Raw genomic sequence first — 21,939 nt, forward strand, 5'->3', positions numbered from 1 at the left:
CCCCTAAGCTGGACTTAGGTCTTTCCCTTCGGTGTTTGGAACGCAGATATTTTCTGTTGAATGGACATTTGCCACAGTACCTGTAATTCCCCGACTCCTGGAGTCCATCACACTGTGTTGCAACTAGCAGTTTACTAGATAGACTCTAAGCTCCCTGGGGAGAGAAGGGTGGCCATTGCATCCTAAGCTTACCTAGCTCAGGGCTTTGCACTCTTGTTGCAGAGTGCTTGCCTGGTACAGGCTGTCACATGATTGCTGAGTTTTTCAAATGTACAGAATTTTCTCTCTTGAAACTCCCTCATATTTATCTTTGTCTCTGCCCATCCCCTGCGCCCAACTGCCCCAAATCCCTGCAGTTGAAATTCTGACACTCTTGAGAGCATTTCGCTCTTCTGTTGAGCAGTCAGCTACACTAAAGTAGGGTGTCTTCCACAAGACACAAAGCACAGAAGACAGTTATTTTGAATGGAAACTCTTGGTACCCCTTTGGTATAAAGAGTTTATTTTGGGGTACTGCCTGTGCGTTTAGGTTTCACTGCCTCCAGATTCATCTGGGTGGAGTAATAGCTACATAAGTGTGAACAACCTTCCTGTTTTGTTAAAATGTCATGAGCAGCTTTTCTTAATGACAGCTGAACCTGGAAAGGTTGATAAGTGTCTGATTCGTTGTTTTGTTGTTGTTGTTTTTGAGATTTTTTTTGACGTGGACCATTTTTAAAGTCTATTGAATTTGTTACAATATTGCTTCTGTTTTGTTTTGATTTTTTGGCTGCGAGGCATGTGGGATCTTCGCTCCCTGACCAGGGATCAAGCCCGCACCCCCTGCATTGGAAGGCGAAGTCTTAACCACTGGACCGCCAGGGAAGTCCCTCTAATTCGTTTTTTGAACACTAAAATATTTCTCAGAGAAAGAAAAATATCCTGATTTGGTTATTCTTCTTACAATTATTCTTATAATAATAATTTGGTTAGTCATCTTAATTGTTCATCTTGCTACATATGTGAACATTATAAAGGAAGTCTTCCGTTTTAAAAAATGTGTGAATGGCCCTGAACTCTTAATATAATCAGTGTGTGTGTGTGTGTGTGTGTGTGTGTGTGTGAGTGTGAGTGTGAGAGAGAGAGAGAGAGATCATTTTTCTTTCTACATCAACTTGGCTGCCATTCAAAAGAATAAAAAAGGTGAAGGTCTTCATGGTGTCCTTTGTAAAGCTTTTGGTGGAGGAGTTGTAGCTATAAAATTAACACTCTGCAAAAGTAAGTCACTAGTCAGACATGCAGGCTGAACCAGGCATCTTAACATTCCAGGAAGTGCCCCCATGCTGAGAGCTGTGAGTCGGGACACGTGTATAGATACAGAGCTACAGCTCTTCCCTCCCTAGTCCACCCAAGGCATATTTTCTCAGTTTCATACTGAAATTTCCCTTCCCTGCCTACCCACCCCACCCTTACACTTTTTTATCTTGGAGAAAGTAGAAGCAGGTAGTGTTGTGGAAAAGATGTGGGGTACCCCGTTTTGAGGTGCTCGCCATAGAAGTTTTTTGGCAGTGATGCTTAAGGTACAGGAAGACTGATTGCCTCATTCTATTACTTCCTTTATTTTGCATCTCCTTGCGGGGAACAAATTCATGACAGTCAGTCTTCTTTCCAGGGTCTATTTAAGATGTTATTATTTTCACCAAGGAATTTCATGGTAATGTATAATGTGTGGTGCTCTTTCTGTTGTCCCTAGACCCAGCTAGCTCTGTGATCCTGTATGCATTACTTAGAACAAAGCCCCCACATACCAGTCAGTTCCTCAAAATATGCTAGATGCTATTCTGAGAACCATGGAGAATACCGATGAGAAGTGGCATGGAGCCAGCTTTAGGGTGCTTGCAGTCAAGTTTAGGAGAGGACCAAAGCATTCCAGTACACAGTACAAAGCAGTGGTAGACGAGATGTGAATAGATGAGGAAGAGAGGAAGCATGAGAGATGCAGTACAGTGTGTTTAGAGGTCGCTGAGTTGACTAGCCTGACTGAACTGAAAGGTTCATTTAGAGAAGTAGTGGGTGGGAAGAACTGAACGTAGGTGATGGCCAAATTATGAAAAGTGGAATGCCAAACTAAGAATAATTTGGATCCATAGAAGGCTACTTAAGACTTTTTAACAGAAAAACAGTGGTGTTTGAAGTGATTCAGAGCACTAAATAGATTGAGGTCAAACCAGGACAACCTTAAACTATGAAACCTGGACCTTTTGGGAGGTGGCGGGGCAGGGTGGGGGGTAGGCTTGGCCTCTTGATCCAGCAGTGTTTCCCTTTCAAACTGATGCCCATTGATAGCAGCTGTTTAGAGAGGGTAGAGAGAGCCTCTCAGGCAATGGGAAAAAAGGCACTGTTCCTGGGGTGTAACTGGTTTGTATTCAAATGGCAGTATATAAGTGATGAGTGATTTTTACCAATAGAAAATTTGGGAGTTTGGAGGTTTTCTTTCCTCTCCCTTCCTCCCTCTTTTTCTTTCTTTTCCTTTTAAAATTGTTAAGAGGGCAAAACCTAGCATGTGTCATTAGTGGTCAGAAGGTAAACTTGACCAACAAATGCCCTTTGGATTTCTTTAGTTTGGTAAATAGAATCCTTTCTTAAAAGGAAAATGATGTAAAAAATTGATTTAGGGCTCCTTGATCCCCAAAGAAATGAATCTTCTGGAAATACCCATTTCAAAGGGAACTAAAAAACGCATTTCGTGGCACAGATATTATACTTTTGTTGAAAGAGTTCATCACCATAAGGTAAAAATACCCCCTTGATTTGATATCATTACATAAATTTGGAGTAACTCATCTACAGTGTGGGTGTTTTTCATGCTTTGGCACACAGTAGAGCAAGCAGCGTAGCCAAGATGTTTTTCATGTTGAGCAAAAACTTTAACAGATGGAGGTGGTGATTGTAGAGCACTTATTTAAAGTGTTAGGAATGAATCAGTGTAGTTTGAGGCTGAGGCAGTAATCCATACTAAGGGAGTCTGAGAAGTTGAAGAGCATCCTAATAATATATGTAACAGGCAGCTGAAGAGAACTGATTTTAAATGGCTCTCCCAGTACTGTTACCCTAGCCAGGGCCCTATAGAATTTTTCTTAGGGGTTAAAGTCTTTAAAAAGCCACTCTGTGTGCATGCGTGCGTGCGTGTGTGTGTGTTTTCCTTCCCTATTCTAAGAACTTGAAATTATGTGGTAGGGTCACCATAATTCTTTAAATTTGTCTTCAAGTCCTGGCAGTATTTCAGTGTTGCTTGTGTGGGATTGATTGATCTTTAAAGAGCTGGGGAAACTCACTGGCTTATGTAGAATTTCTGTAAAGCAGGGACCAGCTGTAAGTGGTATTTTTGTTTTTTAAGTGGTGGAAGAGCTTAAATATGTAATTGTTCCTATCTTTTATGCACAAATGCTCTTTCTTATAAATTGCTTCACAAATGCTATAAAACTTTGAATAATTTTTCCCTGAAGAAATGTTGAACCCTGTGCAAGCTGTTAGAATTAGAATGTATGTTGAAAGCTTTGATGGGACTACTGTTCTGGAACTGCACAGCTTTTTTTTTTTTTTAAATCATGATTCCTTCTTCTTTTTGTTTTGTTTATTTACAGATGACTGCATATGTTCAGGCAAGAAAATACCCCCATATTTCAAAATACAGCAGTCTATAAACAAAATTCTTATCTACCGTTTTCCTAAACGACACATTTTTTTTCCTGTAATTTGTATAGAAAATTAAGTGCAGTTCTTGTCTCCCAGGATTTAAGGGAGACAAGAACTCCCTTATGGGAGTTTAGGGAAGGGACAGGGAAGGGCATTACCTACTGTAATCCTCGAACTCAGCATTTAAAATTTTTTTTGAAGTAAACACAGAAGTTTTGTACTCTGTGTTTCCAGAGTATAACAAGAATCCCAATTCTCTGTTAATACGTGTGCTCTGGGTACCCATGGGCAGCATTACATCAAAGATACCTAATTTGGTAAAACTCAGCCCCAAGGATAGCCATGTTTTGTTAGATCTAATACTGCTAAATGTGTAAGGCAGAGTAACTACTGTGAAATAAATGTGTCCACTGCAACAGCTGGACGGTAGCTCTGTAGTGAGCCATGCTGCTCATTTTCTCATTTAACCCCCTCAGTAACACTGAGAGGTAGGTATTATCACCACTTTATAGATGGGAAACCAAAACTTAGAAAATGGCCGTATGCCCAAGGTCACATAGTTCATTGCTGGTGAAATTGGAATTTGAACCCATGTGTTTATTCGCCTCTTGAATCCTACCAGATCAGGTGCATCCGAAGGGGTCTGAGCCCTAAATCTTTGAGCTCTGGCTTTTTTTTCTTTCTTCTTTTTTAAACTATTTGGAAACCTTTAAATTGGTATTAGTAAAGATGGAAATTTGCATTGCCTTTAGAATGGTCTCAGATTGGGGGTGGGGTGGTGGCAGCAGTGAATAAAGTTACCAGATTATATAATATAGAAAAGTAGAACATGTGGAATGCTCTGAGTTGTCCGTAGTGAAGAAAGTTTTATTTCTGGGAATTTTTTTCATAGGTTAGTGATGGCAAACTATCATGGTGGGGGTTTCTGAAGCCTCGTTTTGTTATTTTCTGCTCCGCTGTGTATTTTCGGTGTGAAAAGTTTGTACCGGAGGCGTATGAGGCCCTGGTGTGTGTTTCTTACATCTAAATTGGACCATAGTATTACTGTGTTCTCTTGACTGAAATACTTTTTTCAGTTGAAGTATGATATATGTGTAGAAAAGTTACATATCGTAAGTGCACAGTTCAGTGAATTTTCACAGACTGAATACACCCAACTTGCAGGTCAAGAAGTTTAACATTAGCAACAGCTCAAAAGCACCTATTGTGTCCCTTCCATCAACTGGAATATTTTAATTCTCCTGTGTGAACCTCACATCATTCCTTATCTTTTAGGTTTCTTCCTGATTGTGGCTCTAACATTGTCTTTCTGCAACCAGAAAAAGAACAAATAAAAACTTCACTGAAACTTGTCTCTTCCTCCTTTCATAATCTTATCTCTTGATCAGTCTGCTTCCGTTAAACCAAAGTGTTTTGATGGCTACAAAGTCATAACTTGAGGGAATATGGGGGTTGGCATAGAACATGCGGCTGTGGGGTAAGAGCTAAAAACATTCCTTGGAATTTTCAAAACGGAATGAAAATTTGGTGGTCGAACTCAACCATCTATTTGTTAAGAGGTAATGAATGAGCGAATGGTAAGTTGCCTGTGTTTTGGGGAAGTGGTGATAGGAGCAGTTCCTCCTTCTCAGAACTCTGATGGGGCCTTAACAGCTTACTTGTGAAGGATGTGAACTTTCATCTAAAGCCATAGCAAATTCAGTACAGTCTCTGTAGGTGCAAACTCATCCTCCACATGTGGTTCTGGTGCCCTTCCCTGCTCTACTTGAGATTCACTTATGTCAGTTTGTGCCCTTGGCTGTTTTTTTTTTGTGGTACGCGGGCCTCTCACTGTTGTTGCCTCTCTCATTGGGGAGCACAGGCTCCGGACGTGCAGGCTCAGTGGCCATGGCTTACGGGCCCAGCCGCTCCGCGGCATGTGGGATCCTCCCGGACCGGGGCACGAACCCATGTCCCCTGCATCAGCAGGCGGACTCTCAACCACTGCGCCTCCAGGGAAGCCCCCCTTTGTTGTTTTAAGCATTTGAATAAAACTTAATTTTTAACTCTGAAATTATGCCATCCTGGGCTTTCAGGGCTTGCGTGTGAAAGCTGATGTACCAGCTGGGTAGAAAAACCTGATCCCAGGTGGCCCCAGGCTTGTCCTGTGCTTTGTCTCCCACAGAACCAATCTTTTCTTAAATTATCGAGTAAAGAGATTTACAGGCATGCACAGCCACACCTTGGCTTTCTGGCAAAGTGATATTCTAGATACTAGAATATTCTAGAGAACCAAAATTTTAGCCTCCCATGTATTCTGACATTACATTAAAAATAAAGCGGGCTTCCCTGGTGGTGCAGTGGTTGAGAGTCCGCCTGCTGATGCAGGGGACACGGGTTCGTGCCCCGATCTGGGAAGATCCCACATGCCGCGGAGCAGCTGGGCCCGTGAGCCATGGCCGCTGAGCCTGCGCGTCCGGAGCCTGTGCTCCGCAACAGAAGAGGCCACAACAGTGAGGGGCCCACATACCGCAAAAAAAAAAAAAAAAAAAAAATCTAAGCATTGGTGAGTTCCCTGGTGTCCTAGTGGTTAGGATTCTGGGCTTTCACTGCCGTGGCGGGGGTTCAGTCCCTGGTTGGGGAACTGAGATCCCACAAGCCACCCGGCCAGTATTCTTCTTCTTCTTCTTCCTCCTCCTCCTCCTCCTCATCATCATCATCTAAACGTATTAGTTCCATTTTTCCCTACCTTCTTGGGGAGAAAAGCATACAAACACCAAGTATTAATTTTGTTCTGCAGAAAACCATAGTTCTAAAATGGTGCCAAATCTGGGAGTTGCCCTGGAGTTTCTTTTATTGTCGTGGGGCATTTTTTTAGGGGGAGGTTTGCCTCTGTCCTAACAAAGGTGACAAGAAGAACGTGCAGTGCTTCCCTAGTGGTGCAGTGGTTAAGAACCCGCCTGCCAATGCTGGGGACACGGGTTTGAGCCCTGGTCCGGGAAGATCCCACATGCCACGAAGCAACGAAGCCTGTTCGCCACAACTACTGGAGCCTGTGCGCCTAGAGCCCGTGCTCCGCAACGAGAAGCCACCGCAATGAGAAGCCTGCGCACTGCAACAAAGGGTTAGCCCCCGCTTACCACAACTAGAGAAAGCCTGCGTGCAGCAACGAAGACCCAATGCAGCCAAAAATAAATTAATTTTAAAAAAAAAGAAGAACATGTGGTTGGTTCTAAGAACTCCTGGCGTGTAGAACCTTTTCTGCAAGGTTATTGGTCACAAATTAAAACTGGCCTTTTCCAAGTGATTACCTTATTCTGTTTTCATGTCCAAATGGGCCATAATGCTTTATAAGATAATTACTAGACCACATTTTTCTTCCAGCCCTTCTTTTTGGTAGACAACAAAATCCTGGCCTAAAGCTCCTTTGGCTCTTGTGCTGTTGAATCTTCTGTGATGCTGGTGGGTTAACCTTGGTGCTTAGGGATGGACGTTGATGTCATTGTGGCAGGGAGTGCCTTAAGAGCCCTGTCCCTCTCAGACCTTCGTCCTTGGTGTGCGGGTGTGCTTTATAATTGTCTAGCAACAGAATAACTTTTCTGGCCACAGTACGGTTTTTGAAATGCATATTTTAAAATTATAAGTGTATTTTACATATATTAGTTTATTTCATCACAGTATTTAATAAATAAATAAAAATTTTTAAGGGAAAATTGATGAAAAGAAAAAGGTTTTCATCACTGAGGCTGATGGGATTTAGCAATAGCTTGTTACCTTATATTGTGCACATGTAAACTCAGTGACTGACACTGAGGGTCCGAGGTTAGCCAGCATCACAGATAGGCACCAGCTTTGTAAAACTCTGCAGGGCATAGCCTTTTTTCAGAAGTGAATTCACTGGTCGGCATCATTAGTGCAACTTAGCTATTTGTTGGTATCTATCAGTCTTATCTACCCTTTCCAAAGTTGTATCTCACTTGGAAATATCAATACATATACATCAAGCCGTCCAGGTTCTAATTTGGCAGTGAGTACAGCATTGTTCAGCATCATGAGTAAATAATTTGGTAAAGAATTTTACCAACTTCCTTTTAGAATTTTGCTCTGTAGTATAGATTTACTACCACTGTACTAGTCCATCAGCATTTTCCTGTGTTCGCCATTTTTGAGTTAGGCTCACATGTCTATTTTCTCTTTTAAGTTACTTTTTAAAATGTCCTATACCCTTTGCCTTTTGTTAGAAATCTGGAATTCAAAGGGTGGCTTTTATACTATGCCTAGATCTATTCTGCCCACCCCCCCTTTTTTTTTGGCTGCACCATGTGGCATGCGGGATCTTAGCTCCCTGACCAGGAATCGAACCCATGCCCCCTGCAGTGGAAGCGTGGAGTCCTAACCACTGGACCACCAGGGAAGTCCGTATTTTGCTCCCTTTAATACTCTGCAGATGATAGGCTATCCATATAAGTCAGTATTGGAGAGCACACTCGTTTCAGTTTTGAAAATCTGCATGGGATTCATTACCCCGTAACCTTGGGTAGGCTGTTTTCACTTTGCAGAATGCAGGGGCTCAGTTGTGTGGTCTCTGGGCCTCCCCTGGAATGGGGCCCATTGGTGTGCTTCCAGCATTCTCTAACTCGGACACATCGTGGCCCTTGAGGGTAAGAGAAGTAAGTAGGACTTACCGTGCTTTTTCATTAAAATACGGTTTTCCCACACAAGGGCACATGGCTGTGCATGCAGGTAGCAGCAGGACGGTGGCTGGCCCATACTTGGGATAACCTAGAGACAGTATGAGGAAATCCCAAGATTGGATCTCTGTGATTCTGGAAATTGGCTTGAAGATCCCTGGAGAGGTTTTCAGGCTCTTTCTGTTGCTGCCCAGTTGTTGTGCGGTTATACCTACTCTCTTCCTTTATTCTCCAGTGTCAGTGTTTGCTGTTTTCCAGAAATCTCCTCACAGAAACTCATCTTTTATTTTTCCCTCCCTCTGCTTTTCTACTGAGGTTTTAATGCTAGATGTTTGGGAACCTGAATTCTCATTTCCAGACACAATTCCTTTTTCTTTTTAAGTATCAGAGTTGACATAATGCTGGTTGTTTTAAAAATTACAAGTTTTGCATCCATGTAACTGATAATACTCCAAATAACACCTTTTACAAACAAACCTAAAAGGCAACATAGTCGTCTTCATGGCTACCCACTTAAGAGTGAAAAGGAAATGATTGCTTTTTTTTCCTTGTCTTAATTCTTTTCAGGTTTTGAATGAAGAATGTGATCAGAACTGGTACAAGGCAGAGCTCAATGGGAAAGACGGCTTCATCCCCAAGAATTACATAGAAATGAAACCACATCCGTAAGTTGGGCTCTGCTGACCCTCCAGGGTCAGACCCATCTGCTTGTTCAAATGATGTTTTTAAAATTGAGATCATTGGGATGGATGTCATACTTTTTATTCTGTCTTCTCAGGGAATTAAGAAAGCATGTTGATTTTTCCATGTTAGTAAGAGTATATAATGAGAGCATAATAGTCAATAATAGTGTATGTTTTAGGTAACTGTCAGTGATCTTCAAATGATAAAACAGCAGTTACGCAGGTCCATAATTCTTTCTCTGTGAAACCCTTTGTGCCAGATGTGTTTCATAATTCTGCATTTTTTGAGTTTTAGAAAGGGTATTTATCACGTGGTTTTGTATTGACATGTTTGATATTCCTATGGGACCATATCTTAATAATCTTGGTATCACCAGAGCACAATACTTGGCATATAATTGGTTCTCAGTAAATGTACACTATAATCACTGCCCTACCCCTCCATTTTAGTGTTCCCACTTCAGAGAAAACAAAGTGCTCTCCTACTCCAGGCTGCTGAGAGCAGTGAGAAAAAAAAATTTTTTTTTTAAATTCCAGAACCGTTTATTGTTGATATATGACATGGTGGGATCCTGGGAGCCCTTACAGACCACTTTCCTCCCACCCTTACCCACCACCTCTTTTATTGTCTCTGCTCATCCCTCAAAAGCAGTCATTTTCTTGTGAGTATGTCAGGGAGAACTGAAGCATTTAATGCTCAGACTAGAATGCCACTGAAACACGAAGAAACGGTAGATCCTCTGTATCTACTTGTTTTAACACAAAATGGTAAATAAGACTTTCAGATGACTGCCCCACCTCGAGTAGCAGCCCATTTGTCCCTCTCCCCCATTGTCACTGTTCTGATGTGTCCCTGTCATTTCTCTTCCCCCAAGTACTGGAGCAAAGATCTTAACCACATCTTATCTTACACAGCTTTTACGTCATCTTACAAAGAACTGAATGCTGTAGAGCTCAAAAGCGCCTTGACAACGGTCTAGTTCATTCCTCTTTATGCTGCAAATTAGGAAAGCGTCCAGTATTTTTATTTCAAAACTACTAATTTATGAATTAATAAACTAATATACTTCTCTTTTTTTAATATTTTAATTTTATTGGTGTGTAGTTGATTTACAATATTGTGTTAAATTCTTTTCTCATATAGGTTATCACAGAATATTGAGTAGAGTTCCCCTGTTGGTTATCTTATATATGGCAGTGTGTGTATGTTTATCCCAAGCTCCTGATTTATGAATAGAGTTCTCATTTTAAAAGACTCACAGTGTAGAAAACTATAGAGCAGTGTGAGTTTCTCCCCATACATGTACCCCTTTTAGAGGTAACCACCACTAGCAACTAAACATGAGCCAAATGCTACCTTTTGAACTGAATCTGTTCTAAAATGATTTGCCTCTATGAAACAAAACAGATGATTCAGGAGCTTCACCCTAAAACTGTCTGTTGGATTCATGTTTTGGTCGCTGAACTCTTGCACAGTTCTCACTATGTGCAGAGACCGTGCTAGGTGCTGGGAAGTTAGGTTCTGTAGTTAAGTTATGGTATAATAAAACGTCCATGTAGTTAATGGGAAGTTCTTTGAGAGAGCACATCCAGGAAGCCTGGAGAGAGATTGGGTTACCCTGCAGTTTGGTAATAGGAAGATACCTATGCAGAAGTTTCTATAATGAAGAATCTGTGAGGTCCTCAAGGAAACTTCTTATATTTCAAGAAGAACCAGGCACCTTATAATAGCTCACTAAATGTTTCATTGAATGATTTAAAAGGAGAAAACCAGTCTAACTGTGAAGTATATTTTTCTAGTTTTTGTTTGAAACTTGTACTATCGTGTATCTTTGTAACTATGTGAGTTTGATCTCTCCCCTTCTCCCCTAAAAAAGATATTAGATTCCTTGAAGAATTTATGTCTTCTGCTTTCATACTCCCTTGTAACTTGTGCCTTGCCTCTGCACATAGTAGCTCAGTAAGTAGTTTTGAATTGATACTCAGATGCAAATTCTTGTACAAAGGCTGGGACCAATTTGTTCATGATAATAAAAGCCAGAAGTATTAAGTCTTCAGAGGCGTACGTGGAAAAGATTTGTGGCCCCTGGTCAGTGGATTGATAATGTCCCTTATTTGAGGTCCCTGTGATGTTAGATTGGCTGTTATTAACACACAGCCATGCCCAGGTTACTAAAATGTAGGCACAAGCAGTGATATCCAAGAAACTACAAAAGATGAGCATGAGATTATTATAGATTCCCGGGAATTGTACTAAGCACAGTTTTGCATTCTTGTGGCCACTTAGTGTCCATATTTGCTTTGGGGGCTGTGTGGGCTTTTCGTGGACAGCATCACGGAATACACCCCATGGGGAGAAGCAGTTGGATAGTGGTTACTGGGAGTCACATAGTGCATCCTACCTCGGTCCACACAAGCCAAAAATTGGTGCACATCTATTCCTACAATCCGCCCTCAAAATAGATCAAGGATTGGCTAAACCTTTTCTGTAAAGGGCCAGATAATAAATATTTTAAGCCTTGTGGGCCATGTGCAGTCTCTGTCATGTCACATATACTTCTTCGGTTGAATTTTTTAAAACAATCCTTTAAAATTTTTTTAAATAGTCTTAGATTGTGGGTCACAGCAAAACTGGAAAGATTTAGGCTGAGGGCCATAGTTCGCTGACTTCAGCATTAGATCCAGTGATAACAAAATCAACTTAAGTTCCTTTTCATTTTTCCTTTTTTTTTGGCGGGGGAGGCTACATTGTGTCTTTGTTGCTGCGGGCGGGCTTCTCATTGCAGTGGCTTCTCTTGTTGTGGAGCATGGGCTCTAGGCAAGTGGGCTTCAGTAGCATTTGGGCTCAGTAGATGCAGTGCATGGGCTCGGTAGTTGCGGTGCATGGGCTCAGTAGTTGGGCGCTTGGGCTCAGTAGTTGTGGCACACGGGCTTAGTTGCTCTGCAGCATGTGGGATCTTCCCAGACAAGGGATCGAACCTGTGTCCCTTGCATTGGCAGGCGGATTCTTAACCTCTGTGCCACCAGGGAAGTCTGCTTTTCATTTTCATATTTCCAGGCTGAAGGGGAATTCAGCAGAACATCAGACTGTAATTTTTATATTAAATAAAATGCCTGTGGCTCTAAATCCTTGTTTTTCTTCAGATTGTTTCAGGTGACGTCGGCACTTCAAATCTGACTGTTGGGAACATAGGAAAGGCCACCTTCCTTGGATAGTTATAGTTACTGACCTGATGGATGGATTAGCTTTTTAGGAAGAGTCACTCTCATGCCTGCTCCTCTCTCCCCACTGTAAAGAACTTTGGAATAATAATTGATCAGGAAGCGTCCAGGCCCCATGGTGGTGTTCTTCACAGACTCTAGCTGGAACGCAGGCAGTGTTCATCCATCCAAGCTCTGCAAAAGGAAACCATATTGCCAGAAAAGACCATCACCCTGTACCTGTGCAGTGGTGGGCCTCACAGGCCTGTTTCACATTAACAGGGCTGCTGTGTGACTGGATGTCCATAAGTACAGGGTCAGTGTTGGTTTCATAGCTATGGGAGGGTACAGAGTACCAGGCCCCTCCTTCCATCTCCCCAGCCTCCCTTACTTCCCTTTTTTAGTTTTTGTTAGGGAGCAAGAGGGAAGTTTAAAATGGGGTATGGGGCTTCCCTGGTGGCGCAGTGGTTGAGAGTCCGCCTGCCGATGCAGGGGACACGGGTTCGTGCCCCGGTCCGGGAAGATCCCACATGCCGCGGAGCGGCTGGGCCCGTGAGCCATGGCCGCTGAGCCTGCGCGTCCAGAGCCTGTGCTCCGCAAGGGGAGAGGCCACAACAGTGAGAGGCCCGAGTACCGCAAAAAAAAAAAAAAATAATGGAGTATGACCTAATATAGCATTTGAGCTAACAAATTAAACACAGACTACGAAATGATTGTTGGCATTAGTGTTGCAACATGAGTTGTATATACTGGGGGTGGATCCAAATATGTGCTTTTCACATTAAATGCATATGGATGGGTGCCTATGGGATGTAATAAAGGCTTGAATTGGAAATAAGCTGCCTCCTCCCATTAGCTTTCTCCCTTGCTAATTGTATTGTAGTATAAACCCATCTTTTAAAAAATTTTAAGAAGTTTGACCATAGCCATGTAGTCACACGTAAATATCACCATTAAAAGAAGTTAAAGTTATAACAGTATAAAATGCTAAGGAAGTGTAGGATGGTGGTATTAAATGTTATAACTGAGAGTGATAGCTGTTCCTCATAGTGTCATATCCCTTATGTTGTGGGACATCCTCTTTTTCTAGAGGGAGGAAGCGGGGGAGGGAGTGTGTGTGTGTTTAGTGAAAATGGGAGCAGGTACAAAAGAAGTATTTAATAAAATGGTCTCCAACTAATTTTCCATTTTTCAATCTGGGTGCTTATAACGGGTGTTTTTTATGAAGTAAATCTTTGTAAAAATTCCAGTTAGAGTACTTTGCTTCACCACAGGTTTTGTTTTTTTTTTCCAAGTTGAAAATAAAAATGAGTTAATTTTAAGCTGAGAGGAAGAAAATACTGCCACCATATCTATATATTTGTGCACCATAAGGGAAGGTCCACAAACATACACATCTAACTGCCAACAGTTGCTGCCTCTGGGGAGTTTGAGGGAAGAGTCTTGCTTATTTTTACTTCACGTACATCTAAGCTATTTTAATTTATGTTCATTACTTATACCTTAAAAAAGGAAAGCAGAAAGGAAAATGCCTGCCTGCTGGAAGATTTGGGGGGGTCTAGGAGGAAAGAATGTGACTGTTGGGGAACTTCTCGCCACCTCTCGGCCAAATGGCTACTGAGTGCACGGGCACTGCAATGTAAACCAGAGAGCACAGATGAAAACAGAAAGTACTTACGTGATCTCAACACTATGAGCTGTCCTTTCCTAGTGGGAGATAGTTCTGTTGTGTTACTACATGATTTCTCCTGTGTGGCCTTACTTCCAGGCCCTGGAAGACTTACCCTCAAGTTCTTTGTAGGTGCAGGAAGATAGGTTGTACCAGCTCCTCAGCGGCTTGGCATTACTTCACTTCAAATGAGAAAGATACAAGGCTGCGGATTTTAGGAATGTTTAAAGGTTACTAATGGCAACTTCTGAATGTATCCTTCCTAGCAGCTCCCATCCTTCTGTTTGAATTTTAGTATAGTGTATTGTTTCAGAGACATCTTGCAGTTGCTTATAAGTAAGATAGATATATGTTAGATTTATAACTTTAACAGACTCCTTGTATCTTTGTTATTCTAGTTTGCATATTTAATGCATATTAGTTACCATGTATGGAGTCTGATGAAGCAGGTAGGTCTTTATTAGTTACAAGTGGCATCGTTGCTTTTTTTAAAATAATAACACAGTAACGACAAGTTGCAAAGAGAACCTTGTTTTCACAGTCATCTATCCTAATTAGTTGTGGCTTTCCTGTAAGAAGTGAGGCGCCTGTGACTTGAAGCTGTTTCAGAGATTTCTCCTCCTCTTCCTCATGGTCAGCCCCAGCCCCTGCTGCTCCTACCCTTTTCCATGAATTCACCCACTTTTTCTTGTGACCCAGGTCAGTTAGCATTGGGAGCAGAAGAATCTGTAAGTTACTCCAAATGAAAAAGTGAATTTTGCAACTAGCTGCCTCTGCACAGAGTAACGCATGGCATTCCTAATGGTTCCTGAAAACCAGACTCTGAGCGGTGACAGCAGAGAGTGGCCTTGAGAGGAGTGCCAACTACAGCTACGAGCAGAGGCTGCTCCCTCACAGCCTGAACCTCTTCCCTTTGTGCTGTTACAAGAAGTGGCCCTGTCCAGCTTCTGGGCCTTCCAGCTTTCCTACCCCTGTTTCTCTTCATCCCACTGTAGCAAGGCTGCTGCCTTATCAAGTGGCTGCAGGAAGGGCCTGTCTCACCTTAGATGGTTCATCATGTGCTCAAATCGATAGGCCTGGGCTTTCCCTGCTGCCTTGCTGATGAGTCAGTGGGGGGCCCAGTGAGCTTTGGCCCAGGAGGCCCATTTTTAAGTGTCTTCCTGTATAGAAAGTGGCCCACGATTGTGTCTTTTGAGTCACTGGGGAATGGAGGAGATGGTTGCAGGGAGATGGTCCCCCTCTCAAGGCGTGATAGGGCATGTGGAGACAGGAGGGTAGAGAGGGAGGCCCTTCCTTCAGCGAGGAGTGTTCTGTTACTCATATTTCAGAGGCTGGATATCCCGTTTCTTTGTGGGGAAGCAGATGTTGACTGGCTTGCCTTCCTTCCTTAGGTGGTTTTTTGGCAAAATCCCCAGAGCCAAGGCAGAAGAAATGCTTAGCAAACAGCGGCACGATGGGGCCTTTCTTATCCGAGAGAGCGAGAGTGCTCCTGGGGATTTCTCCCTCTCTGTCAAGTAAGTATTTACTACTTGGATTGCCTGGAATCCTGTCTTCAGATGATGGAAATTGTGAAGCCAGAGGCCAGGTGTCTGGGTACACACACCAAAGGTGGCAAACTGGGAGAGGTTGAGCCTAAACAGTATTTTATAAATCAGAAAAATTTACATTAAAATCCTAATTTCTGGCTTCTCTTAAAAATGACCTCTAGCAGCACTGGATTTAGATTCCCATGTGAAAACTGTCTTTAGTTGCTGAGCAGCAGCTGAGCTTCAGAGAGCAAATACTTGCCAGTTTTCCCCAATCCCCACCACTCTGCAGTGCTCTCCACACACACGGCTCTTCCCTTATCCGGGCACCCCTGCCCTCTGTGGGATTCCTGCAGCTCTGTAACAGCAACTGATCACTAGGTCAGCTGCCTTGTGCACCTTGACTAGGTGTCTCTCTGAAATCTACCAGTGTCATACTAGGCCTCACACTGACTTAAAAGGTGACCACAGGGGTTTGGGGGTTTTTGCTTTCCCCAGTGGTAAATTTAAATGTGGAAGGGAGCTGGTAGGCAGGGAGTGGGGAAGGCAGGGAGTTATACCACCTTGGTATAACTCCTTGGTATAGAGAATATAAATTGGAACTTTGAAGATCCTAAGCTAATCACTTCCCATCTGTGACGTAAGGATTTTGAATCAAATTGTCATTTTTCCATATGTGTTTTGACTCTGTCCATTTCTAGTTAATATATTATCACAGGAAACCCTCCCCTAGGAATCTTAGAAATCACATCATCGTTTATGTGACAAAGAGGTGACTAGATTAAAAACTCAGATCACTTTAGTATACATTTAAAATGAAGGCTGTAAAACAATTTATTTGCCATTTACAAATGATATAAAGATTTTTCAGTTTCAAAAATCAGCTCAGTATCTTGTTTCATTTTAGGACCAAATGTGCAGTTAAAGTGTGGGTTTCTTTAATATAGATTTAAATATAAAATTTTTGTGTTTCTTTTCTCAGTGAAGATGTGGGAGGTGGTTTCAGGTGACATTTGCAGTATCTTTCGTATACGTTTCCAGTATAGTTAGGTTTTAGTCCCAACATGAAAAAAATCAAACTGGATCTAATAGTTATTTTCCTCTTTTAACAATGGCTTTTTTTTTTTGAAACTTTCTTTTTTAGAGCAGGTTTAGGTTCACAGCAAAATTGAGTGGAAGGTACAGAGTTCCCGTGCACCCCTTACTCCCATATGCTTAGAAACAGTGGCTTTTTGATGTGCTTGATTAAACACCTGCATATGAGGACCTGGTGGGCTGAGAGCACCTTGAGGTGGAAGAGTCCTTATGCTTCTCATTAACTTGTGTTTCCGCCTCTGTTTTCCTTAACGTTTTATACTGACCTGAGTATAAATCGAACAGTGGAGGACAAGGAGTACAAGCAGTTAATCCTTGAATGATGGCCAAAAACCCCATGGCAGTTCGGGTTCGGTTGTCTGATGACCATGCGCTGGCTGCCTGCCCGCCCATGCTCGTGCGCTGGCTGTCGGGAACCTCCCAGACCCTTCCGTTTTATCAAATAAAACCTTTAAAGTGTTCATGTATTTATTGCTTTAGAAATAAAATTTGAAACAGGTGTCATAACCACCTCTAACAACACAAGCACCTGCACCAAGGAGGTTCAAGAGTGTGCAGTCTTGAGTTTCAAGGCGTTGAGTCTAATGGAAAAACTGCAGTAGTTAACAGCTCACCGTTAGGGACCCTGTACCCCTTTCAGAGGCCACCTGCATTGCACTGTGGGAGTGGGCTCCCACGGGCCCAGAAGTGCCATTTCAGTATGTCCTTCTTCCTCATAAAGCTTTCTTCCTCGTCCACCGTTTTTCCCATGAAATAGTGCTGTTTCTAAGCACTTCGCACTTGTACTCAGTGGCTTCCTTAAAGCTCAGTGCTGCCACCTGCTGGGTTGGTTTTAAGAAGTATTTACGCTTTAATACCAGCGATGGGAGGAGAGACTCTTAGTCGTTCATTTAACAGATCTTCATAGAGCGTCTTCTGAGGGCTGGGCGCTGGTGTGGACCTCAAGGACTCGGCAGAGAGTGGGACAGGCAGGGCCTTGTTTGAGCTGATGTTCTAGGCAGACAGCACGACGGTGGTGGGCCATTCCCACTCAGCCAGGCTCATGCTGTTTTTCTGGGCCATTGTAAAGAGAGCATTTGCCTTTTTACCAGGTGGTAGAGAAGCCTTTTATGGGGGGTGGCCTTTTATTTATTGTCCCAGCATGTTCTTTGCTTTTGAGATCTTTTCCCCTTAAGTAGAGCTAAAATCCCTGAGTAGAAAACATGACTTTAAACTCTTCCCAGTTATAGGAAAATTGTTGGAAGTTGTCCAGTCCCTCCTTTCCTCACCTTATTTCCTATCGTATCTTTTGTAGTCTTCAAATGTCACACAAGATTTCAGTTCTGTTTTTCATTTGGCACAGTGCAGGGCACATAGAGGCATTATATAGGTTAGGACTTTTTTTTTTTTTTTTTGTGGTACGCGGGCCTCTCACTGCTGTGGCCTCTCCCGTTGCGGAGCACAGGCTCCGGACGCGCAGGCTCAGCGGCCGTGGCTCACGGGCCCAGCCGCTCCACGGCATGTGGGATCCTCCCGGACTAGGGCACGAACCCGCGTCCCCTGCATCGACAGGCGGACTCCCAACCACTGCGCCACCAGGGAAGCCCAGGACATTTCTTTTTATTTACAAATGTTTTCAGAATTAGACAGACTGACAGGGTTTCCCTGTCTGGCGAGGATTCTTCCTGTTGTCACTGGTAATTGTCATCCTAATGGAGGGTCTCAGGGTGCTCTCCAGCCAGGAAGTCAAGTTGTGCTACAGTCCTGGGCACCCAGCCTGTAAGGGGCATGGCCAGCAACAAGTTCTCCAGGACACCTCCTTGGTGGGCAGGTGGCCCCTGGGTAGCTGGGACAGAGCCCTCTGGCCTGTTCTCACGTGTATCCTCTACCCCTCCCCAGGTTTGGAAATGATGTACAGCACTTCAAGGTGCTCCGAGATGGGGCTGGAAAGTATTTCCTCTGGGTGGTCAAGTTCAATTCTTTGAATGAGCTGGTAGATTATCACAGATCTACATCCGTCTCCAGAAACCAGCAGATATTTCTCCGGGACATAGAGCAGGTGCCACAGGTAAGCCTCGTAAGAGACATTGGGATCATTCTTAGCAATTAAGAATAGCTCTTTAGGCAAGCAGGTGTTTTTTTAAAAGGTTCCTTTTGGACCTTCTGTGTTCATTATTAAGTCATGTTAAAGATTTGACGTTTGAAACAAAAAATAGTTTTGTCTTTTCCAGAGGCTGCTTCTCTGAAGCATTGTGTTGCTAGTTATCTTGTGTCTCTTGGAAGAAGGTCTTTAACACACCCTCAAATACTCTGCCTGGAAGTAAACTTTGGGGAAAATCGTACTGTAAGGGAGTGAAGTCCACACTCATTCTTAAAATCCTTCTCACATGTAATGGTTATTACCACCTTATTTTATTCAAGCTTTTACCCTTCTCACTGTATAAAACCTTAAGGATTTTCTAAGTGATAAAGCGATAGGAACTAAACCATTTTCACATCTGGGATTGTAAACAAAACCCCACTGGCTGTTTCCGAAGTTCTTTCCTCTTGAAGCAGTACCTGCTGCTCTTTGCTTGATGCTGGGGTGCAACCCGCCTCCACGGTGGGGACACCCAAGTGGTTTTGAGCACTGGTGAAGACTGCACGACACCCACCTCGGGTAAACTGTAAGAATTGGTGGGGAGGGGAGGAGAAGTGAGGGGTTATTTCAGGAAATGTGAAAAGGCTGGCACACATCAGTTTCCCCATCACCGGTCCGCTTACGAGGGGCTGGCCACGATCAGGGATGCAATGTGTGTTTTCTCCCTGCCCCTCTTCTGCAGCAGCCGACGTACGTCCAAGCCCTCTTTGACTTTGATCCCCAAGAGGATGGAGAGCTGGGATTCCGTCGGGGAGACTTTATCCACGTCATGGATAACTCAGACCCCAACTGGTGGAAAGGGGCTTGCCATGGGCAGACCGGCATGTTTCCACGCAATTACGTCACCCCCGTGAACCGGAACGTCTAAGAGTCAAGAGATTATTTAAAGAAAGCGAAAAATTTTAAACACGTACAAAAGAATTAAACCCATCAGCTGCCTCTATCAGCAGCCTGTGAGGGAGCTCAGAATACCCAGCTGGGTCACCTGGTGACCCTCTCACTTTGGTTGGAACTCTGGGGGGTGGGAGGGGGAGTTGGATATAACAATGCCAAAACTTACCTATAAATTAAGAAAAGAGTTTTTATTACAAATTTTCACCACTGCTCCTATTCCTCCTCCTTTGTCCTTTTTTTCATCCTGTTTCCTCTTCTGTCTATCAGTGCATGACATTTAATGCCACATATAGTCCTAGCTGATGCCAATAATAAAAGAAAAGAAACCACGTGGGCTGATATTTTCTCTATGCAAAATGTCTGTTTTAGTCGGGACGACAGAAAGAACAGCCGCTTCTGTGTCCTGCGTTTACATGCACACACACAGGAGCGGGCCGGGAGCGGGCGGCCCTTGCCCTTTAGCTTCTGCCGGAGGAGGGAGGGCAAGTGGGAACCTGCCTGCCAGCCCCCAGTCCCCACCAGAATGTTGTGTCAGAGTTGGATGGGCGTGGGGGTGAGTGTGCCCCTCAGGGCTTCCTGCGAGCCAGGCCCCAAACCTGTGTCTCTCTTCCACGTTGGTTTCCCTTTCCGATGGTGTTCCTGAGCATGTTGTTTTTCTTAGTGCCTTCTGCCTTATTTCAAGGGTTGCTTATGAGTGGTGGTTTTTATTTGTTTTGTTTTAAAAATAAGTTAAAGACAGCCAATTTGTTTCCTACTCTGTAAATATTTTTTTCCCTCGGGGGAGGGGAGGACAGGGTAGGGAAGAGGAGACAAGTGAGATGAGGGTGTGGGCGTCCTGCCTGTGCACAGCCAGAGTCTTTAAGGTTCAACTTTAATATTTATAGCCCCTGGAGGTTAAGGGAGCTGGAGCCCCAGGGCACAGTGGGACCGGGTTACAGCCCTCCCTGCATCTGACTGGAGCTGGCTGAAAGGGGGGCCAGGGTCCTTGACCTTGCGGTCTCAGGTGTTGTCTGTGCCCTCTGTAGCCCCAGACACCCCCAGACACCAGTCTCTGGAGCCAGCAAGTTTCAAATGCAGGAAGGTTTAAATTGTATCAGGTTCTACCGTGTTCCTACACTGGGGTGGGGTGTACGGGCAGGATGAGCGTTTTCCCTTCATTTTTCTTACTCTGAAATCTAGGGGTATCTGTTCAGGGCTTTCACCTTTTGTGTCCCCTACCTGAGCTGCCCAGGTGAGCTTCAGGCCGCATTCAGGAAGCAGCCGGGTGGTTTTTCATGTCTCCATTCACAGCGGGCTGTGTTCATAGCTGCTCCACCCGACCCCCTGAAAAGGAAGTGTATCTGTGACGCAGTGACTGTTGGAAGGAAGATTGGAACGATAGGAAGGCTGAGTCCATTGCAAAGCTCTTTCTGTCCGTCTCCTGTTAGCTTCTTCTCCCTTGTGGTAACACGCCTGTGATCATCTTCTCCCCACCCTTCCCACAACAAAAACGGGGCCACTGGGAGTTGGTGGTGGCCTTTGGCTTCTGAAGTGGTCGGTCGGCGTCTCCCCTGGACTCTGGTTATGGAGCCGGACTCGGCCTGGAGTGGCCTGAGACCCAGGAGGCGCTGCCCTCCCAGACACAGCGTCCGCCTCTCATCACCCCTGTCCACTAGCTTCTCCTCTCCTTGCTGATGATATGAGGAATCTCTGGCATTCTGCACCTGGACCATTTGATTGTTTTATTTTGGAATTGGTGTATATCATGAAGCCTTGCAGAACTAAGTTTTGTGTGTATATATTTAAAAGAAAATCAGTGTTTAAATAAAAAGACCTGTGTACTTAATCCTTTAACTCTGCGGGTAGCATTTGGTAGGTAGTGATTAACTGTGAATAATAAACATACAATGAATTCTTCACTCTGTATCTTTTCTTTTTTTCCCCTCGCCTTAAGGTAAAAACCTAAAGATTCTGTCAGGGAATCAGGACACTTGTGTCCTTATTTCCAACTCACCTCACTCCTTGGGGACCATGGGGGTCTCACTGGGCCTCTGGAAGAGTGATGCCCACATCACTGTTGATCAGAATCCCTGCAAGCATGTTCCCAGTGCAGAGTCCCACACGCCAGACCCCACCCTCAGATTGCGTGGAGGGCACCAGCAGCGCCCGGTGTTCCCGACAGAAGCCACAGGCCGCAGTTTGAAAACTGGTGTAGTCTCAGTGCCTCGTAAGGACTAAGCACGGCTGGCTTGGTTCTCGTCCCCTCCTCCCACCTAAATAAATAAAGGACAGAAGGACAGAATAAGCCATGTTGAAGGAGTCTCAGTGTCCCAACTCGTTACAGCAAACTCATTGGCCCAGCGGGCTGCCTCGGGGTGACACTGGGCCTGTCACCACCCATAGAGCTGGCTACAGGAGGTCAAATAAG

The 21,939-nt window shown here is 43.9% G+C and overlaps 1 protein-coding gene across 2 annotated transcripts in view; it reads left to right on the plus strand.

Moving 5' to 3' along the window:
• The window catches only part of GRB2 (growth factor receptor bound protein 2), a 70,413-nt gene extending 48,983 nt beyond the window's left edge, over window positions 1-21,430 (plus strand). For both annotated transcript variants that reach the window (XM_067717144.1, XM_067717145.1), the window contains exons 3-6: window positions 8,913-9,010; window positions 15,290-15,412; window positions 18,398-18,566; window positions 19,321-21,430. In XM_067717144.1, coding sequence (XP_067573245.1) covers window positions 8,913-9,010; window positions 15,290-15,412; window positions 18,398-18,566; window positions 19,321-19,506 — 576 coding nt within the window. In that variant the 3' untranslated portion in view covers window positions 19,507-21,430. The remainder of the gene's footprint in view (window positions 1-8,912; window positions 9,011-15,289; window positions 15,413-18,397; window positions 18,567-19,320) is intronic.
• The last annotated feature ends 509 nt before the right edge of the window (window positions 21,431-21,939 follow it).

This window comes from Pseudorca crassidens, chromosome 19, assembly GCF_039906515.1.
Source record: "Pseudorca crassidens isolate mPseCra1 chromosome 19, mPseCra1.hap1, whole genome shotgun sequence".
NCBI classification, from domain to species: Eukaryota; Metazoa; Chordata; class Mammalia; order Artiodactyla; family Delphinidae; genus Pseudorca; species Pseudorca crassidens.